An 18664-nucleotide genomic window follows, 5' to 3' on the forward strand; every position below is an offset into this window, starting at 1 on the left:
GCGGGTAAATGTGATTCCTTGTTGGAGGGTTGGTCAGAGAGGGATAAAGTGTGGGCGTGGTGCAGTCGGTGTAGTGTGGCACCGGTTCCCGCACTAGAGGAAATGTCCTACCTGTTCTGAGGATTTCCAGGATGTGTATCGGAGGAAATGCAGCTCTCCAGATAAGAGAGAATTTCCAGGATATGAGTTATGGGAAATGTATTCACCAGGATAGAGAGAGTATCTCTGGGAAGCGACAGTCCCAACATTTATTGCCCATTTTAAACTGAAATCGGTGAGTGGGTGGGACGGTGGGAGAGACAGGTTTCTGGTGAATGGGTTCCTTCTGGGAACGTCTCGCACAGCGCATTGATGGGTCGGTTTTTTAAGGCCAGTGTTGGAGATTAGGGCAAAATACGTGTTTCCAGCTGAAAGCAGGTAAACATTGAGGTTCAAGACATGACTGGTTTGTTAGGGCTGGGTGAGAGCGGTGGAGACAAGCGATATTTGAGTTTGTGACTACATTCTCATTTTATATTCGCAGAGCCAAAGTTTACAATCCCCGACCTCCTGGCAGAGGGGGGCGAGTATCGACTGTACCAACTGACAAAGTTCTACGGGGACAGACTCAAACAAGCGATTGAAGAGAAAGTTGAAAGACTCGGTTGGATATTGACAAAGGAGAGACATTTCAGTAGAGAAGAAAATGAGGTGAGTATATTTAGTGTATTGTCACTGAACTGCTGGTATCAGAGGGAATAGTGATCGATATTAATCTCCTGCACGTTCTAGGAGTTCTACATGGCAATGGAGACTTTGATCTCTGACTTGTCTTCAGTAGATCTGTTTCAGCTGTTCAGGTGGGGAGCACTGGGAACTGCAGGTTCAGAGTCACCTTCTCCTCTCACACCTGCTGTATTTATCAGTGTACCGGACCTCAGTCAGACCTTTGTCTTCAGTAGATCTGTTTCGGCTGTTCAGGTGGGGAGCACTGGGAACTGCAGGTTCAGAGTCACCTTCTCCTCTCACACCTGCTGTATTTATCAGTGTACCGGACCTCAGTCAGACCTTTGTCTTCAGTAGATCTGTTTCGGCTGTTCAGGTGGGGAGCACTGGGAACTGCAGGTTCAGAGTCACCTTCTCCTCTCACACCTGCTGTATTTATCAGTGTACCGGACCTCAGTCAGACCTTTGTCTTCAGTAGATCTCTTTCAGCTGTTCAGGTGGGGAGCACTGGGAACTGCAGGTTCAGAGTCACCTTCTCCTCTCACACCTGCTGTATGTATCAGTGTACCGGACCTCAGTCAGACCTTTGTCTTCAGTAGATCTGTTTCAGCTGTTCAGGTGGGGAGCACTGGGAACTGCAGGTTCAGAGTCACCTTCTCCTCTCACACCTGCTGTATTTATCAGTGTACCGGACCTCAGTAAGACCTTTGACAAGGTTCCGCACGGAAGGTTAGTTAGGAAGGTTCAATCGTTAGGTATTAATATTGAAGTAATAAATGGATTCAACAGTGGCTGGATGGGAGATGCCAGAGAGTAGTGGTGGATAACTGTTTGTCAGGTTGGAGGCCGTTGACTAGTGGTGTGCCTCAGGGATCTGTACTGGGTCCAATGTTGTTTGTCATATACATTAATGATCTGGATGATGGGGTGGTACATTGGATTACTAAGTATACAGATGATACTAAGATAGGTGGCGCTGTGGAAAATGAAGTAGTTTTCAAATCTTACAGAGAGATTTAGGACAGTTAGAAGAGTGGGCTGAAAGTTTGCAGATTGAGTTTAATGCTGATAAGTTTGAGGTGCTTTATTTTTGTAGGACTAATCAAAATAGGACACACATGGTAAATGGTAGGGCGTTGAAGAGTGCAGTATAACACAGTGAACTAGTAATAATGGTGCATAGTTCCCTGAAGGTGGAATCTCATGTGGATAGGGTGGTGAAGAAAGCTTTTGGTATGCTGGCCTTTATAAATCAGAGCATTGAGTACAGGAGTTTCGAAGTAAAGATAAATTGTACAAGGCATTGGTAAGGCCAAATTTGGAGTATTGTGTACAGTTCTCGGCACCGAATTATAGGAAACATGTCAACAAAATATAGAGTGTACAGAGGAGATTTACTAGAATGTTACCTGGGTTTCAGCACCTAAGTACAGAGAAAGGTTGAACAAGTTAAGTCTTTATTCTTTAGAGCGTTGAAGTTTGAGGGGGGGGGGACTTGATAGAGGCATTTAAAATTATGAGGGGATAGATAGAGTTGACGTGGATAGGCTTTTTTCCATTGAGAGTAGACGAGATTCAAACAAGAGGACATGAGTTGAGAGTTGGGGGCAAAAGTTTAGGGGTAACACGAGGGGGAACTTCTTTACTCAGAGAGTGGTAACTGTGTGGAATGAGCTTACAGTAGAAGTGGCATTTAAAAAAACTGGATATGTATATGGACAGGAAGGGAATGGAGGGTTATGGGCTGAGTGCAGGTCGGTGGGACTAGGTGAGAGTAAGCGCTCGGCACGGACGGTGTTACTGTGCTGTAATAGTCATATCTTTGTATGGCATAAGTGCAAGGGCTGCATATCTGGACTGTTGTAGAAGCATTCAGTCTAAAATTAATTTTGCATCTTATCAGGACCGTCGGTCAAATTCACCTCAGCTCATTAATCCAGGATGAATATTAATCTGTGAGATTCACCATGTCTGTCCATCTACTCCACAATAAATTAATTGTTTGCTTTTATAGAAAGTCACTGAACTGACAGAGAAGGGAAACCGGACAGAGAGTTCCAGACTCTTCCTCAGTTTGGTGATGGGCAAAGGCTCCCTTGTCCGGAGGGCGATGTGGGAATCCTTTGTGATGTGGAGGACTGAGTTACCGAAGTTGGACAGGATTCTGAGGGAAATACAGGAGCTCGGTATGTTAAAAACACGCACTGAACCCAAAGGCACATTGAACTAAATAGTTGTAATTATTTTAGTTCTGTTTTCATGAACTCTTTTTTTGATTTAAACAGGTCCTGACCCAGAGGAATACATAAACATCGCACAAGGGTTGTCTGAGTTACCCACTGAACTGACAGGTGAGTGATGAAATGCTCAGTTCAAACCACATCTCAAATGTTAGACTGTGACTTGGCAGAATCTGGGAACGAAAATCCACCATCAATCATTCGCCGATCTCTGGTTTCAGGTTACAATTCAGATCATCTCTCGTTGCAGCCTGAACATTGTAAAGTGTATTTTTCCAGCTGTTCCAGCTGTTGATGTATTAATCCAGTCCTTGTGTCTCTGAACCCTCCACTCCGGGTCCTAATGCTCTGGGTATCCCCACACAACCCAGACAGGCTCCTGACACACTGTATGACCCAGTCCAGGTGACCTTTCTCTCTTCAGACCTTTCAGATTCCGAAGCACCTTCTCCTTCGTAATAGCAGCTGCACTCAATTCTGTCCGCTGATGCTCTTTACAATTTGGAATTCTGCTAGTGACTTCCACAGAGTATGTCTGACATTTCCTTTTGCACCCGTTACTAAATCTACAACTTCATTTTCCAGCGGTTCGATATCAACCCTCTACTTTTTTACTCTTTATATATCTGGGAAAGAACAAAAGAAACACTTTGTTATCCTCTCTTATGCTATTGACCATACCCTCACATTTCCTGCACATTCACGTATCTCTTGGAGAATCTATGACATAGTTGCCTCCAACACGACCCAGGCTGTAAATTCCAGGCACACACAACCCTGTGAAAAATCTGCCCACATGTACTCTAAATTTACCCCATTTCACCTTTACCAAATGCCCTCTGGTATGAGCCATCAATCCTAAGTTGAAAGCAAAATACAGGCTCTCGACCCAAAATCTTATCTCTCAATCTTATAAACATCAGGCAGATCTCTATTCTAACTCCAGAACAAACAATCCAAGTTTCTCAAACCTCTACTTGCCTCACATGCCACCGAATCCAAGCAACATCCTGGTGAACCTGTTCTGCACCCTCTCCAATCATCCCCAGTGCTGGACAATTGGAAGTGAACACAATACTCTAGATGCTCCATAAAACCATAAGACTCAGGAAGATAATTAAGCCATTCAGCTCAGTGAATTTGCTCCGCAATTCCTCTCAACCCCATTATCCTGCCTTCTCTAAATGCTGACGCTCTTCCGAATCAGGAACATCTCTGAGTAAAGAAACCCCCATTTCCCGCATGTTCTGTTCCTGTTTTGATACCATTGGTGTTTGCAGTGGACACCTGTGACTCCCCAGTGTGTAGCTTTGCCAAAATGCACAGTGTCCTGCTCTCCATATTTCCACACCAGGTCGGCAATAACATCGTCTGTTAATGATGCAAACAATGCTTTAAATACAGTGAAATGTTGTAACGGGAGTGCAGTCAGGATTGCAATGGGATATCCGGGGAATGTTCACCTTCATCAGTAATTAGCGTCAGAATATGAGGATTGGACATTTTTCTGAGACAATCATCGCTGTTAGTTCCTGTGTCTGTGAACAGAATTTTACTTTCTGTCCTAATATCCATGGAAGCATTGAATTAATTCATGTAATCTCAAACACTGAATATTGGAATGTAGTTATAAAGTTCTTTGTCAGTTGAGCTAGTTAACATTTTGACCATGTTCTCTGTTCCCATGAAGATGTTCAACAGAAACACAAGGAGACTCTGCGGGCACAAACTGAAACACTGAGAGTGAACACGATCCTGATGAGGGAGAAGGTGAAGATTTTCCAGCTGGATGATCGATACACAAAGCTCACGGTCATTTCTACTCTTCGAGATCGGAGACTGGTGGAACACGAGCTGCTGGCAAGAGGCAGAGACCACGAGGATTATAGAGAGAAACATCTCCGTGGAGCGTTAGAAAAAATACAGACTGCTCAGTTATTCCACAGCAGTTTTTCCCGGAGTAAATCCAAATCTGGGAGTTCTGCAGCAGTAGCCGGAGTGCCAGGAATCGGGAAAACAACAATGGTACAAAAGATTGTTTATGACTGGGCCGGGGGGAAAATATTCCAACAGTTCCAGTTTGTCTTCAGTTTCAAATTCCGGGATTTAAACTCTATTAACTGCAGAATAAACCTGAGGGAACTGATTCTGGATCAGTATCCTTACTTCGGGAATTCACTGAGAGAGGTCTGGAAGAACCCAGAGGGATTGCTGTTTATATTCGATGGTTTGGATGAGTTTCAGCACAGAATCGATTTTGCTGACAGTTGGAGAGATACAGAACCCAAGCACCAGTGCCCAGATCCCGAGTGGTGGTGTGAAGTGTCTGACATAGTGTACAGTTTAATCCAGGGCAAGCTGCTCCCAGGGTGTTCAGTGTTGGTGACCACCCGCCCCTCTGTGTTACATTTATTGGAAAAGGCAAAGATCGGTGTCTGGGCTGAAATCCTGGGATTTGTTGGTGAGGAACGGAAGGAATATTTCATCAGGTATTTTGAAAATCAGACGGTGGCAGCAGCTGTTTTCAAACACGTGCAGGAGAACGAGATCCTGTACACCATGAGCTACAACCCCTCCTACTGCTGGATCCTCGCTCTGACACTGGGCCCCTTCTTCACACAAAGAGTCAGGGACCCGCAGCGAGTTCCCAAGACCATCACTCAACTGTACTCCTACTATATTTACAATATCCTGAAAAACCACGGCCGTGAGATTGAGAGACCCCGTGATGTGTTACTCAGGGTGGGTCAGATGGCCTACAGAGGAGTGTCCGAGAAGAAGATTGTGTTTACAGACGGAGATTTGATCAAGTTCAATCTGCAGCCTTCCCAGTTCCTGTCCGGGTTCCTGATGGAGCTTTTGGAGAGAGAGGATTCTGCCCAGAGCGTGGTGTACACATTCCCACACCTCACCATCCAAGAGTTTGTAGCTGCAGTCGCAAAATTCTTGTCTGTACATCCCGAGGATATCCTGAAATTCCTCACTGAAGCCCACAAGATGGAAGATGGGCGATTTGAGGTATTTCTACGTTTTTTTGCTGGTCTCTCCAACCCAATGACAGCTCGGGGCCTGGAGGAGTTTCTGGGTCCATTTCCTAATCAAACAACCTGCCGGGTGATTGACTGGGTGAAGGAGGAGGTTAAATGCCAGAGTGGAAACACGAAGAGTGAAGCTGGTAAAAGGAGCCTCCTGAACACATTGCACTTCCTGTTTGAGTCTCAGAATCGTGGACTGGCTCAGGCTACACTGGGATCCATGGACACACTTTCATTCAGTGGAATGACACTGACCCCTATTGACTGCGCGGTCCTGTCTCATGCCATCGGACTCTGTGATACAATAACATATCTCAACCTGGAGAAATGCAACATTCAGTGTGAAGGAATCCAGCGGCTGGGACCCGGGCTGCACAAGTGCCAGGAGTTGAGGTAACTTGATTTATCTCTCACTCAGAACTGTGAAACTGTTCCATTGTGCTGTTTGAATGAAAAGGGATTTGGGTAAAACTGCAGTAAATCAGATTGAGATGAATTGTGACAAATGCCACCCCCTTCATCCTGTGCAACCACTCTTCCCCATCCCCCTTTTTCCTGTTGGATTTCTCTTAGCCATTACCCTTCCACTTTTCAGATTTCTCCTCCACACCCACGTTCCTGCTGTGGGATCTCCCTCCTGTCGGATCACTTTCCCCATCCGACTTCCTGTGGGATCTCTCATCCCCATCCCCCTTCTTCCCGAGGGATCTCTCTTCCCCAAACCCCCAACTCTTGTGGGATCTCTTCTCCCCATCCCAGTTCTTCCTGCGGGATCTCATTTCCTCATCCCCTTCCTCCTGTGGGATGTTTCTTCCCCATCCCCCTTCCTCCTGCAGGATCTCTCTTTCCTATCCCCCTTCCACCTGTGGGAACTCTCTTCCCAATCCCCCCATAACTGTGGTATCTCTCTTCCCCATCCCTCTTCCTCCTGTGGGACCTCTCTTCCCCATCCTCTTCATCCTGTAGGATCTCTCTTCCCCATCCGCCTTCCTCCTGTGGGATCTCTCTTCCCCATTCACATTCCTCCTGAGGGATCTCTTTTCGCGATCTCCTACCTCCTGTGGGATATCTCTTCCCCATCCCCCTTCCTCATGTGGGATCTCCCTTCCCCATCCCCGTCCTCCTGTGGGATCTCTCTTCCCCATCCCAGTCCTCCTGTGGGATCTTGCCTTCCCAACCCCTTTCCTCCTGTGGGATCTCCTTTCCCCATCCCCTTCCTCATGTAGGATCTCCCTTCCCCATCCCCCTTCCTCATCCCCCTTCCTCCTGTGGGATCACCTTTCCCCATCCACTTCCTCATGTAGGATCTCCCTTCCCCATCCCCATTCCTGCATTGGGATCTCTTTTCCCCATCCCCCATGTAGATTTATTTTCCCGATCTCCTTCCTCACTTTCTATCTCTCTTCCTAATTCAGCTTCCTACTGCGGGATCTCTCTTCTATATCCCTTGGATCTCTCTTCCCCATCCCTCTTCCTCCTGTGGGATCTCTCTTCGCCATCCGCTTCCCCGTGTATATTTATTTTCCAGATCTCCTTCCTCCCGTTCGATCTCTCTTCCTGATTCAGCTTCCTACTGCAGGATCTCTCTTCTATATCCACTTCCTCCTCTGGGATCTCTCTTCACCAGCCCTCTTCCTCCTGTGGGATATCTCTTTCCCATCCGCTTCCTCCTGTAAGATCTGTCTTCCCCATCCGCCTTCCACGTGTGGGATCTCTTTTCCCCATCACCCTTCCTCCTGTGGGATCTCTCTTCCCATTTCTCCTTCCTCCTGTGGGATCACTCTTCCCTATCTATTTCGTCCTGTGGGATCTCTTCCCCATCTCCATCCTCCTGTGGGATCTCTCATCCCCATCCCCCTTCCTCCTGTGGGATCTCTTTTTTCCTATCTATTTCCTCCTGAGGGAACTCTCTTCCACATCCCCCTTCCTCCTGTGCGATCTCTCTCCCCAGCCCCCTTCCTCCTGTAGGATCTCTCTTCCCCAGCCCCCTGCCTCCTGTAGGATCGCTCTTCCCCAGCCCCCTTCCTCCTGTGGGATCTCTCTTCCCCAGCCCCCTTCCTCCTGTGGGATCTCTTTTTCCCCATAAGCCTTCCTCCTGTGGGAACTTTCTTCCACATCCCCCTTCCTCCTGTGGGATCTCTTTTTTCCTATCTATTTCCTCCTGAGGGAACTCTCTTCCACATCCCACTTCCTCCTGTGGGATCTCTCTCCCCAGCCCCCTTCCTCCTGTAGGATCTCTCTTCCCCAGCCCCCTTCCTCCTGTAGGATCTCTCTTCCCCAGCCCCCTTCCTCCTGTGGGATCTCTCTTCCCCAGCCCCCTTCCTCCTGTGGGATCTCTTTTTCCCCATAAGCCTTCCTCCTGTGGGAACTTTCTTCCACATCCCCCTTCCTCCTGTGGGATCTCTCTTCCCCATCCCCCTTCCTCCTGTGGGATATCTTTTCCACATCCCACTTCCTCCTGTGGGATCTCCTTTCCCAATCAGCCTTCCTCCTGTTGAATCTCTCTTCCCCAGCCCCCTTCCTCCTATGGGATGTCTCTTCCCCATCCCCCTTCCTCCTTTGGGATCTCTTTTCCCCATCCACTTTCTCCTGTGGGATCTCTCTGCCGCATCCCACTTCCTCATGTGGTTTCTCTCTGTCCCATCCCCCTTGCTCCTATGTGATCTCTCTTCCCATCTTGCTCCTGTGGGATCTCTCATCGCCTTCCCATTCTCCTGTGGGATCTCTATTCACCTTCCCCTTCTCCTGTGGGATCTCTCTTCCCCATCCCTCTTCCTCCTGTGGTTTCTCTCTTTCCCATCCCCCTTGCTCCTATGTGATCTCTCTTCCGATCTTGCTCCTGTGGGATCTCTCAACACCTTCCCCTTCTACTGTGGGATCTCTATTTTCCATCCCCCTTCCTCCTGTGGGATCTCTCTTCCCCATCCCCCTTCCTCCTGTGGGATATCTTTTCCACATCCCCCTTCCTCCTGTGGGATCTCTCTCCCCAGCCCCCTTCCTCCTGTAGGATCTCTCTTCCCCAGCCCACTTCCTCCTGTAGGATCTCTCTTCCCCAGCCCCCTTCCTCCTGTAGGATCTCTCTTCCCCAGCCCCCTTCCTCCTGTGGGATCTCCTTTCCCCATCAGCCTTCCACATGTTGAATCTCTCTTCCCCAGCCCCCTTCCTCCTATGGGATCTCTCTTCCCCATCCCCCTTCCTCCTTTGGGATCTCTTTTCCCCATCCACTTTCTCCTGTGGGATCGCTCTTCCCCAGCCCCCTTCCTCCTGTGGGATCTCCTTTCCCCATCCCCCTCCCTCCTGTGGTATCTCTCTTCCCAATTCTCCTTCCTACTGTGTGATCTCTCTTCCCAATCGCCTTCCTCCTGTGGGATCTCCCTTCCCCATCCCCTTCCTCCTGTGGGACCTCTTCCCCATCCCCCTTCCTCCTGTGGGACCTCTCCTACCGTTACCCCCAAATCCTGTGGGATCTCTTCTCCCCCTCCCACTTCTTCCTGCGGGATCTCATTTCCTCATCCTCTCCCTCCTGTGGGATGTTTCTCACCCATTAACCTTCCTGCTTTGGGATCTCTTTACCCATCCCCCATGTATATTTATTTTCCCGATCTCCTTCCTCCCTTTCGATCTCTCTTCCTGATTCAGCTTCCTACTGCGGGATCTCTCTTCAATGTCCACTTCCGCCTCCGGGATCTCTCTTCCCCATCCCTCTTCCTCCTGTGGGATATCTCTTTCCCATCCCCTTCCTCCTGTGGGATCTCTCTTCCCTTTTCTCCTTACTCCCGTAGGCTCTCTCTTCCCCATCCCCCTACGACTGTGGTATCTCTTTTCCCCATCCCAATTCCACCTGTGGGATCTCTTTTTCCCATCCCTCTTCCTCCTGTGGGATCTCTTTTTCCCATCCCCTTCGTCCTCTGGGATCTCTCTTCCCATTCCATTCCGCCTGTGGGATCTCTCTTCTCTATATCCACTTCCTCCACTGGGATCACTCTTCCCCATCCCCCTCCTCCTCTGGGAAGTCGATTCCCCATTCTCCTTCCTACTGTGTGATCTCTCTTCCCCATCCCCCTTTTTCCTGTGCGATCTCCCTTCCCCATCCCCCTTCCTCCTGTGGGATCTCTCTCCCCAGCCCCCTTCCTCCTGTGGAATCTCTCTTCCCCAGCCCCCTTCCTCCTGTAGGATTTCACGTCCCAAGCCCCCTTCCTCCTGTGGGATCTCTTTTTGCCCATCAGCCTTCCTCCTGTGGGATATCTCTTCCCCAGCCCCCTTCCTCCTGTAGGATTTCTCGTCCCAAGCCCCCTTCCTCCTGTGGGATCTCTTTTTGCCCATCAGCCTTCCTCCTGTGGGATATCTCTTACCCAGCCCCCTTCCTCCTGTAGGATCTCTCGTCCCAAGCCGCCTTCCTCCTGTAGGATCTCTTTTTCCCCATCAGCCTTCCTCCTTTGGGAACTTTCTTCCACATCCCCCTTCCTCCTGTGGGATCTCTCTTCCCCATCCCCCTTCCTCCTGTGGGATCTCTCTTTCCCATCCCCCTACCTGCAGTAGGATCTCTCTTCCCCATCTCCCTTCCTCCTGAGGGAACTCTCTTCCACATCCCCCTTCCTCCTGTGGGATCTCTCTTTCCCATCCCCCTACCTGCAGTAGGATCTCTCTTCCCCATCTCCCTTCCTACTGAGGGAACTCTCTTCCACATCCCCCTTCCTCCTGTGGGATCTCTCTTCCCCATCCCCCTTCCTCCTGTGGGATCTCTCTTTCCCCAGCCCCCTTACTCCTGTGGGATCTCTCTTTCCCCAGCCCCTACCTGCAGTGGGATCTCTCTTCCCCATCTCCCTTCCTCCTGAGGGAACTCTATTCCACATCCCCCTTCCTCCTGTGGGATCTCTCTTCCACATCCCCCTTCCTCCTGTAGGATCTCTCTTCCCCAGCCCCCTTCCTCCTGTGGGATCTCTTTTTCCCCATCAGCCTTCCTCCTGTGGGAACTTTCTTCCACATCCTCCTTCCTCCTGTGGAATCTCTCTTCTCCATCCCCCTTCCTCCTGTGGGATCTCTCTCCCCAGCCCCCTTCCTCCTTTGGAATCTCTCTTCCCCATCCCCCTTCCTCCTGTGGGATCTTTCTCCCCAGCCCCCTTCCTCCTTTGGAATCTCTCTTCCCCATCCCCCTTACTCCTGTGGGATCTCTTTCCCCATCCCCCTCCCGCCTGTGGGATCTCTTTTTTCCCATCTATTTCCTCCTGTGGGAACTTTCTTCCACATCCCCCTTCCTCCTGTGGGATCTCTCTTCCCCAGCCCCCTTCCTCCTGTAGGATCTCCCTTCCCCATCCCCCTTCCTCATCCCCCTTCCTCCTGTGGGAACGCCTTCCCATCCCCTTTCCTCCTGTGGGATCACCTTTCCCCATCCACTTCCTCATGTAGGATCTCCCTTCCCCATCCCCATTCCTGCATTGGGATCTCTTTTCCCCATCCCCCATGTAGATTTATTTTCCCGATCTCCTTCCTCCTGTGGGATCTCTCTTCGCCATCCGCTTCCCCGTGTATATTTATTTTCCAGATCTCCTTCCTCCCGTTCGATCTCTCTTCCTGATTCAGCTTCCTACTGCAGGATCTCTCTTCTATATCCACTTCCTCCTCTGGGATCTCTCTTCACCAGCCCTCTTCCTCCTGTGGGATATCTCTTTCCCATCCTCTTCCTCCTGTAAGATCTGTCTTCCCCATCCGCCTTCCACGTGTGGGATCTCTTTTCCCCATCACCCTTCCTCCTGTGGGATCTCTCTTCCCATTTCTCCTTCCTCCTGTGGGATCACTCTTCCCTATCTATTTCGTCCTGTGGGATCTCTTCCCCATCCCCATCCTCCTGTGGGATCTCTCATCCCCATCCCCCTTCCTCCTGTGGGATCTCTTTTTTCCTATCTATTTCCTCCTGAGGGAACTCTCTTCCACATCCCCCTTCCTCCTGTGCGATCTCTCTCCCCAGCCCCCTTCCTCCTGTAGGATCTCTCTTCCCCAGCCCCCTGCCTCCTGTAGGATCGCTCTTCCCCAGCCCCCTTCCTCCTGTGGGATCTCTCTTCCCCAGCCCCCTTCCTCCTGTGGGATCTCTTTTTCCCCATAAGCCTTCCTCCTGTGGGAACTTTCTTCCACATCCCCCTTCCTCCTGTGGGATCTCTTTTTTCCTATCTATTTCCTCCTGAGGGAACTCTCTTCCACATCCCACTTCCTCCTGTGGGATCTCTCTCCCCAGCCCCCTTCCTCCTGTAGGATCTCTCTTCCCCAGCCCCCTTCCTGCTGTAGGATCTCTCTTCCCCAGCCCCCTTCCTCCTGTGGGAACTCTCTTCCCCAGCCCCCTTCCTCCTGTGGGATCTCTTTTTCCCCATAAGCCTTCCTCCTGTGGGAACTTTCTTCCACATCCCCCTTCCTCCTGTGGGATCTCTCTTCCCCATCCCCCTTCCTCCTGTGGGATATCTTTTCCACATCCCACTTCCTCCTGTGGGATCTCCTTTCCCAATCAGCCTTCCTCCTGTTGAATCTCTCTTCCCCAGCCCCCTTCCTCCTATGGGATGTCTCTTCCCCATCCCCCTTCCTCCTTTGGGATCTCTTTTCCCCATCCACTTTCTCCTGTGGGATCTCTCTTCCCCATCCGCGTTCCTCCTGCCGGAAATTTCTTCCCTATCACACTTTCGCCTGAGGGATCTCTCTGCCGCATCCCACTTCCTCCTGTGGTTTCTCTCTTTCCCATCCCCCTTGCTCCTATGTGATCTCTCTTCCCATCTTGCTCCTGTGGGATCTCTCATCGCCTTCCCATTCTCCTGTGGGATCTCTATTCACCTTCCCCTTCTCCTGTGGGATCTCTCTTCCCCATCCCTCTTCCTCCTGTGGTTTCTCTCTTTCCCATCCCCCTTGCTCCTATGTGATCTCTCTTCCGATCTTGCTCCTGTGGGATCTCTCATCACCTTCCCCTTCTACTGTGGGATCTCTATTTCCCATCCCCCTTCCTCCTGTGGGATCTCTCTTCCCCATCCCCCTTCCTCCTGTGGGATATCTTTTCCACATCCCCCTTCCTCCTGTGGGATCTCTCTCCCCAGCCCCCTTCCTCCTGTAGGATCTCTCTTCCCCAGCCCACTTCCTCCTGTAGGATCTCTCTTCCCCAACCCCCTTCCTCCTGTAGGATCTCTCTTCCCCAGCCCCCTTCCTCCTGTGGGATCTCCTTTCCCCATCAGCCTTCCACCTGTTGAATCTCTCTTCCCCAGCCCCCTTCCTCCTATGGGATCTCTCTTCCCCATCCCCCTTCCTCCTTTGGGATCTCTTTTCCCCATCCACTTTCTCCTGTGGGATCGCTCTTCCCCAGCCCCCTTCCTCCTGTGGGATCTCCTTTCCCCATCCCCCTCCCTCCTGTGGTAACTCTCTTCCCCATTCTCCTTCCTACTGTGTGATCTCTCTTCCCAATCGCCTTCCTCCTGTGGGATCTCCCTTCCCCATCCCCTTCCTCCTGTGGGACCTCTTCCCCATCCCCCTTCCTCCTGTGGGACCTCTCCTACCGTTACCCCCAAATCCTGTGGGATCGCTTCTCCCCCTCCCACTTCTTCCTGCGGGATCTCATTTCCTCATCCTCTCCCTCCTGTGGGATGTTTCTCACCCATTAACCTTCCTGCTTTGGGATCTCTTTACCCATCCCCCATGTATATTTATTTTCCCGATCTCCTTCCTCCCTTTCGATCTCTCTTCCTGATTCAGCTTCCTACTGCGGGATCTCTCTTCAATGTCCACTTCCGCCTCCGGGATCTCTCTTCCCCATCCCTCTTCCTCCTGTGGGATATCTCTTTCCCATCCCCTTCCTCCTGTGGGATCTCTCTTCCCCTTTCTCCTTACTCCCGTAGGCTCTCTCTTCCCCATCCCCCTACGACTGTGGTATCTCTTTTCCCCATCCCAATTCCACCTGTGGGATCTCTTTTTCCCATCCCTCTTCCTCCTGTGGGATCTCTTTTTCCCATCCCCTTCGTCCTCTGGGATCTCTCTTCCCATTCCATTCCGCCTGTGGGATCTCTCTTCTCTATATCCACTTCCTCCACTGGGATCACTCTTCCCCATCCCCCTCCTCCTCTGGGAAGTCGATTCCCCATTCTCCTTCCTACTGTGTGATTTCTCTTCCCCATCCCCCTTCCTCCTGTGGGATCTCTCTCCCCAGCCCCCTTCCTCCTGTGGAATCTCTCTTCCCCAGCCCCCTTCCTCCTGTAGGATTTCACGTCCCAAGCCCCCTTCCTCCTGTGGGATCTCTTTTTGCCCATCAGCCTTCCTCCTGTGGGATCTCTCTTTCCCATCCCCCTTCCTCCTGTGGGATCTCTCTCCCCAGCCCCCTTCCTCCTTTGGAATCTCTCTTCCCCATCCCCCTTCCTCCTGTGGGATCTCTCTTCCCCAGCCCCCTTCCTCCTGTAGGATCTCTCTTCCCCAGCCCCCTTCCTCCTGTGGGATCTCTCTTCCCCAGCCCCCTTCCTCCTGTGGGATCTCTTTTTCCCCATAAGCCTTCCTCCTGTGGGAACTTTCTTCCACATCCCCCTTCCTCCTGTGGGATCTCTCTTCCCCATCCCCCTTCCTCCTGTGGGATATCTTTTCCACATCCCACTTCATCCTGTGGGATCTCCTTTCCCAATCAGCCTTCCTCCTGTTGAATCTCTCTTCCCCAGCCCCCTTCCTCCTATGGGATGTCTCTTCCCCATCCCCCTTCCTCCTTTGGGATCTCTTTTCCCCATCCACTTTCTCCTGTGGGATCTCTCTTCCCCATCCGCGTTCCTCCTGCCGGAAATTTCTTCCCTATCACACTTTCGCCTGAGGGATCTCTCTGCCGCATCCCACTTCCTCCTGTGGTTTCTCTCTTTCCCATCCCCCTTGCTCCTATGTGATCTCTCTTCCCATCTTGCTCCTGTGGGATCTCTCATCGCCTTCCCATTCTCCTGTGGGATCTCTATTCACCTTCCCCTTCTCCTGTGGGATCTCTCTTCCCCATCACTCTTCCTCCTGTGGTTTCTCTCTTTCCCATCCCCCTTGCTCCTATGTGATCTCTCTTCCGATCTTGCTCCTGTGGGATCTCTCATCACTTTCCCCTTCTACTGTGGGATCTCTATTTCCCATCCCCCTTCCTCCTGTGGGATCTCCTTTCCCCATCAGCCTTCCACCTGTTGAATCTCTCTTCCCCAGCCCCCTTCCTCCTATGGGATCTCTCTTCCCCATCCCCCTTCCTCCTTTGGGATCTCTTTTCCCCATCCACTTTCTCCTGTGGGATCGCTCTTCCCCAGCCCCCTTCCTCCTGTGGGATCTCCTTTCCCCATCCCCCTCCCTCCTGTGGTAACTCTCTTCCCCATTCTCCTTCCTACTGTGTGATCTCTCTTCCCAATCGCCTTCCTCCTGTGGGATCTCCCTTCCCCATCCCCTTCCTCCTGTGGGACCTCTTCCCCATCCCCCTTCCTCCTGTGGGACCTCTCCTACCGTTACCCCCAAATCCTGTGGGATCGCTTCTCCCCCTCCCACTTCTTCCTGCGGGATCTCATTTCCTCATCCTCTCCCTCCTGTGGGATGTTTCTCACCCATTAACCTTCCTGCTTTGGGATCTCTTTACCCATCCCCCATGTATATTTATTTTCCCGATCTCCTTCCTCCCTTTCGATCTCTCTTCCTGATTCAGCTTCCTACTGCGGGATCTCTCTTCAATGTCCACTTCCGCCTCCGGGATCTCTCTTCCCCATCCCTCTTCCTCCTGTGGGATATCTCTTTCCCATCCCCTTCCTCCTGTGGGATCTCTCTTCCCCTTTCTCCTTACTCCCGTAGGCTCTCTCTTCCCCATCCCCCTACGACTGTGGTATCTCTTTTCCCCATCCCAATTCCACCTGTGGGATCTCTTTTTCCCATCCCTCTTCCTCCTGTGGGATCTCTTTTTCCCATCCCCTTCGTCCTCTGGGATCTCTCTTCCCATTCCATTCCGCCTGTGGGATCTCTCTTCTCTATATCCACTTCCTCCACTGGGATCACTCTTCCCCATCCCCCTCCTCCTCTGGGAAGTCGATTCCCCATTCTCCTTCCTACTGTGTGATTTCTCTTCCCCATCCCCCTTCCTCCTGTGGGATCTCTCTCCCCAGCCCCCTTCCTCCTGTGGAATCTCTCTTCCCCAGCCCCCTTCCTCCTGTAGGATTTCACGTCCCAAGCCCCCTTCCTCCTGTGGGATCTCTTTTTGCCCATCAGCCTTCCTCCTGTGGGATCTCTCTTTCCCATCCCCCTTCCTCCTGTGGGATCTCTCTCCCCAGCCCCCTTCCTCCTTTGGAATCTCTCTTCCCCATCCCCCTTCCTCCTGTGGGATCTCTCTTCCCCAGCCCCCTTCCTCCTGTAGGATCTCTCTTCCCCAGCCCCCTTCCTCCTGTGGGATCTCTCTTCCCCAGCCCCCTTCCTCCTGTGGGATCTCTTTTTCCCCATAAGCCTTCCTCCTGTGGGAACTTTCTTCCACATCCCCCTTCCTCCTGTGGGATCTCTCTTCCCCTTCCCCCTTCCTCCTGTGGGATATCTTTTCCACATCCCACTTCCTCCTGTGGGATCTCCTTTCCCAATCAGCCTTCCTCCTGTTGAATCTCTCTTCCCCAGCCCCCTTCCTCCTATGGGATGTCTCTTCCCCATCCCCCTTCCTCCTTTGGGATCTCTTTTCCCCATCCACTTTCTCCTGTGGGATCTCTCTTCCCCATCCGCGTTCCTCCTGCCGGAAATTTCTTCCCTATCACACTTTCGCCTGAGGGATCTCTCTGCCGCATCCCACTTCCTCCTGTGGTTTCTCTCTTTCCCATCCCCCTTGCTCCTATGTGATCTCTCTTCCCATCTTGCTCCTGTGGGATCTCTCATCGCCTTCCCATTCTCCTGTGGGATCTCTATTCACCTTCCCCTTCTCCTGTGGGATCTCTCTTCCCCATCACTCTTCCTCCTGTGGTTTCTCTCTTTCCCATCCCCCTTGCTCCTATGTGATCTCTCTTCCGATCTTGCTCCTGTGGGATCTCTCATCACTTTCCCCTTCTACTGTGGGATCTCTATTTCCCATCCCCCTTCCTCCTGTAGGATCTCTCTTCCCCAGCCCCCTTCCTCCTGTAGGATCTCTCTTCCCCAGCCCCCTTCCTCCTGTAGGATCTCTCTTCCCCAGCCCCCTTCCTCCTGTGGGATCTCCTTTCCCCATCAGCCTTCCACCTGTTGAATCTCTCTTCCCCAGCCCCCTTCCTCCTATGGGATCTCTCTTCCCCATCCCCCTTCCTCCTTTGGGATCTCTTTTCCCCATCCACTTTCTCCTGTGGGATCGCTCTTCCCCAGCCCCCTTCCTCCTGTGGGATCTCCTTTCCCCATCCCCCTCCCTCCTGTGGTATCTCTCTTCCCCATTCTCCTTCCTACTGTGTGATCTCTCTTCCCAATCGCCTTCCTCCTGTGGGATCTCCCTTCCCCATCCCTTTCCTCCTGTGGGACCTCTTCCCCATCCCCCTTCCTCCTGTGGGACCTCTCCTACCGTTACCCCCAAATCCTGTGGGATCGCTTCTCCCCCTCCCACTTCTTCCTGCGGGATCTCATTTCCTCATCCTCTCCCTCCTGTGGGATGTTTCTCACCCATTAACCTTCCTGCTTTGGGATCTCTTTACCCATCCCCCATGTATATTTATTTTCCCGATCTCCTTCCTCCCTTTCGATCTCTCTTCCTGATTCAGCTTCCTACTGCGGGATCTCTCTTCAATGTCCACTTCCGCCTCCGGGATCTCTCTTCCCCATCCCTCTTCCTCCTGTGGGATATCTCTTTCCCATCCCCTTCCTCCTGTGGGATCTCTCTTCCCCTTTCTCCTTACTCCCGTAGGCTCTCTCTTCCCCATCCCCCTACGACTGTGGTATCTCTTTTCCCCATCCCAATTCCACCTGTGGGATCTCTTTTTCCCATCCCTCTTCCTCCTGTGGGATCTCTTTTTCCCATCCCCTTCGTCCTCTGGGATCTCTCTTCCCATTCCATTCCGCCTGTGGGATCTCTCTTCTCTATATCCACTTCCTCCACTGGGATCACTCTTCCCCATCCCCCTCCTCCTCTGGGAAGTCGATTCCCCATTCTCCTTCCTACTGTGTGATTTCTCTTCCCCATCCCCCTTCCTCCTGTGGGATCTCTCTCCCCAGCCCCCTTCCTCCTGTGGAATCTCTCTTCCCCAGCCCCCTTCCTCCTGTAGGATTTCACGTCCCAAGCCCCCTTCCTCCTGTGGGATCTCTTTTTGCCCATCAGCCTTCCTCCTGTGGGATCTCTCTTTCCCATCCCCCTTCCTCCTGTGGGATCTCTCTCCCCAGCCCCCTTCCTCCTTTGGAATCTCTCTTCCCCATCCCCCTTCCTCCTGTGGGATCTCTCTTCCCCAGCCCCCTTCCTCCTGTAGGATCTCTCTTCCCCAGCCCCCTTCCTCCTGTGGGATCTCTCTTCCCCAGCCCCCTTCCTCCTGTGGGATCTCTTTTTCCCCATAAGCCTTCCTCCTGTGGGAACTTTCTTCCACATCCCCCTTCCTCCTGTGGGATCTCTCTTCCCCATCCCCCTTCCTCCTGTGGGATATCTTTTCCACATCCCACTTCCTCCTGTGGGATCTCCTTTCCCAATCAGCCTTCCTCCTGTTGAATCTCTCTTCCCCAGCCCCCTTCCTCCTATGGGATGTCTCTTCCCCATCC

General features: G+C 51.8%; 1 protein-coding gene across 1 annotated transcript in view; it reads left to right on the plus strand.

Moving 5' to 3' along the window:
- The window catches only part of LOC140720731 (NACHT, LRR and PYD domains-containing protein 3-like), a 64465-nt gene that overhangs the window by 12288 nt on the left and 33513 nt on the right, over nt 1-18664 (plus strand). Inside the window, exons 4-7 of the mRNA XM_073035561.1 lie at nt 524-690; nt 2720-2891; nt 2991-3056; nt 4636-6373. Of these exons, the coding sequence (XP_072891662.1) occupies nt 524-690; nt 2720-2891; nt 2991-3056; nt 4636-6373 (2143 nt within the window). The remainder of the gene's footprint in view (nt 1-523; nt 691-2719; nt 2892-2990; nt 3057-4635; nt 6374-18664) is intronic.

Source organism: Hemitrygon akajei, unplaced genomic scaffold, assembly GCF_048418815.1.
Source record: "Hemitrygon akajei unplaced genomic scaffold, sHemAka1.3 Scf000046, whole genome shotgun sequence".
Lineage (NCBI taxonomy): Eukaryota > Metazoa > Chordata > Chondrichthyes > Myliobatiformes > Dasyatidae > Hemitrygon > Hemitrygon akajei.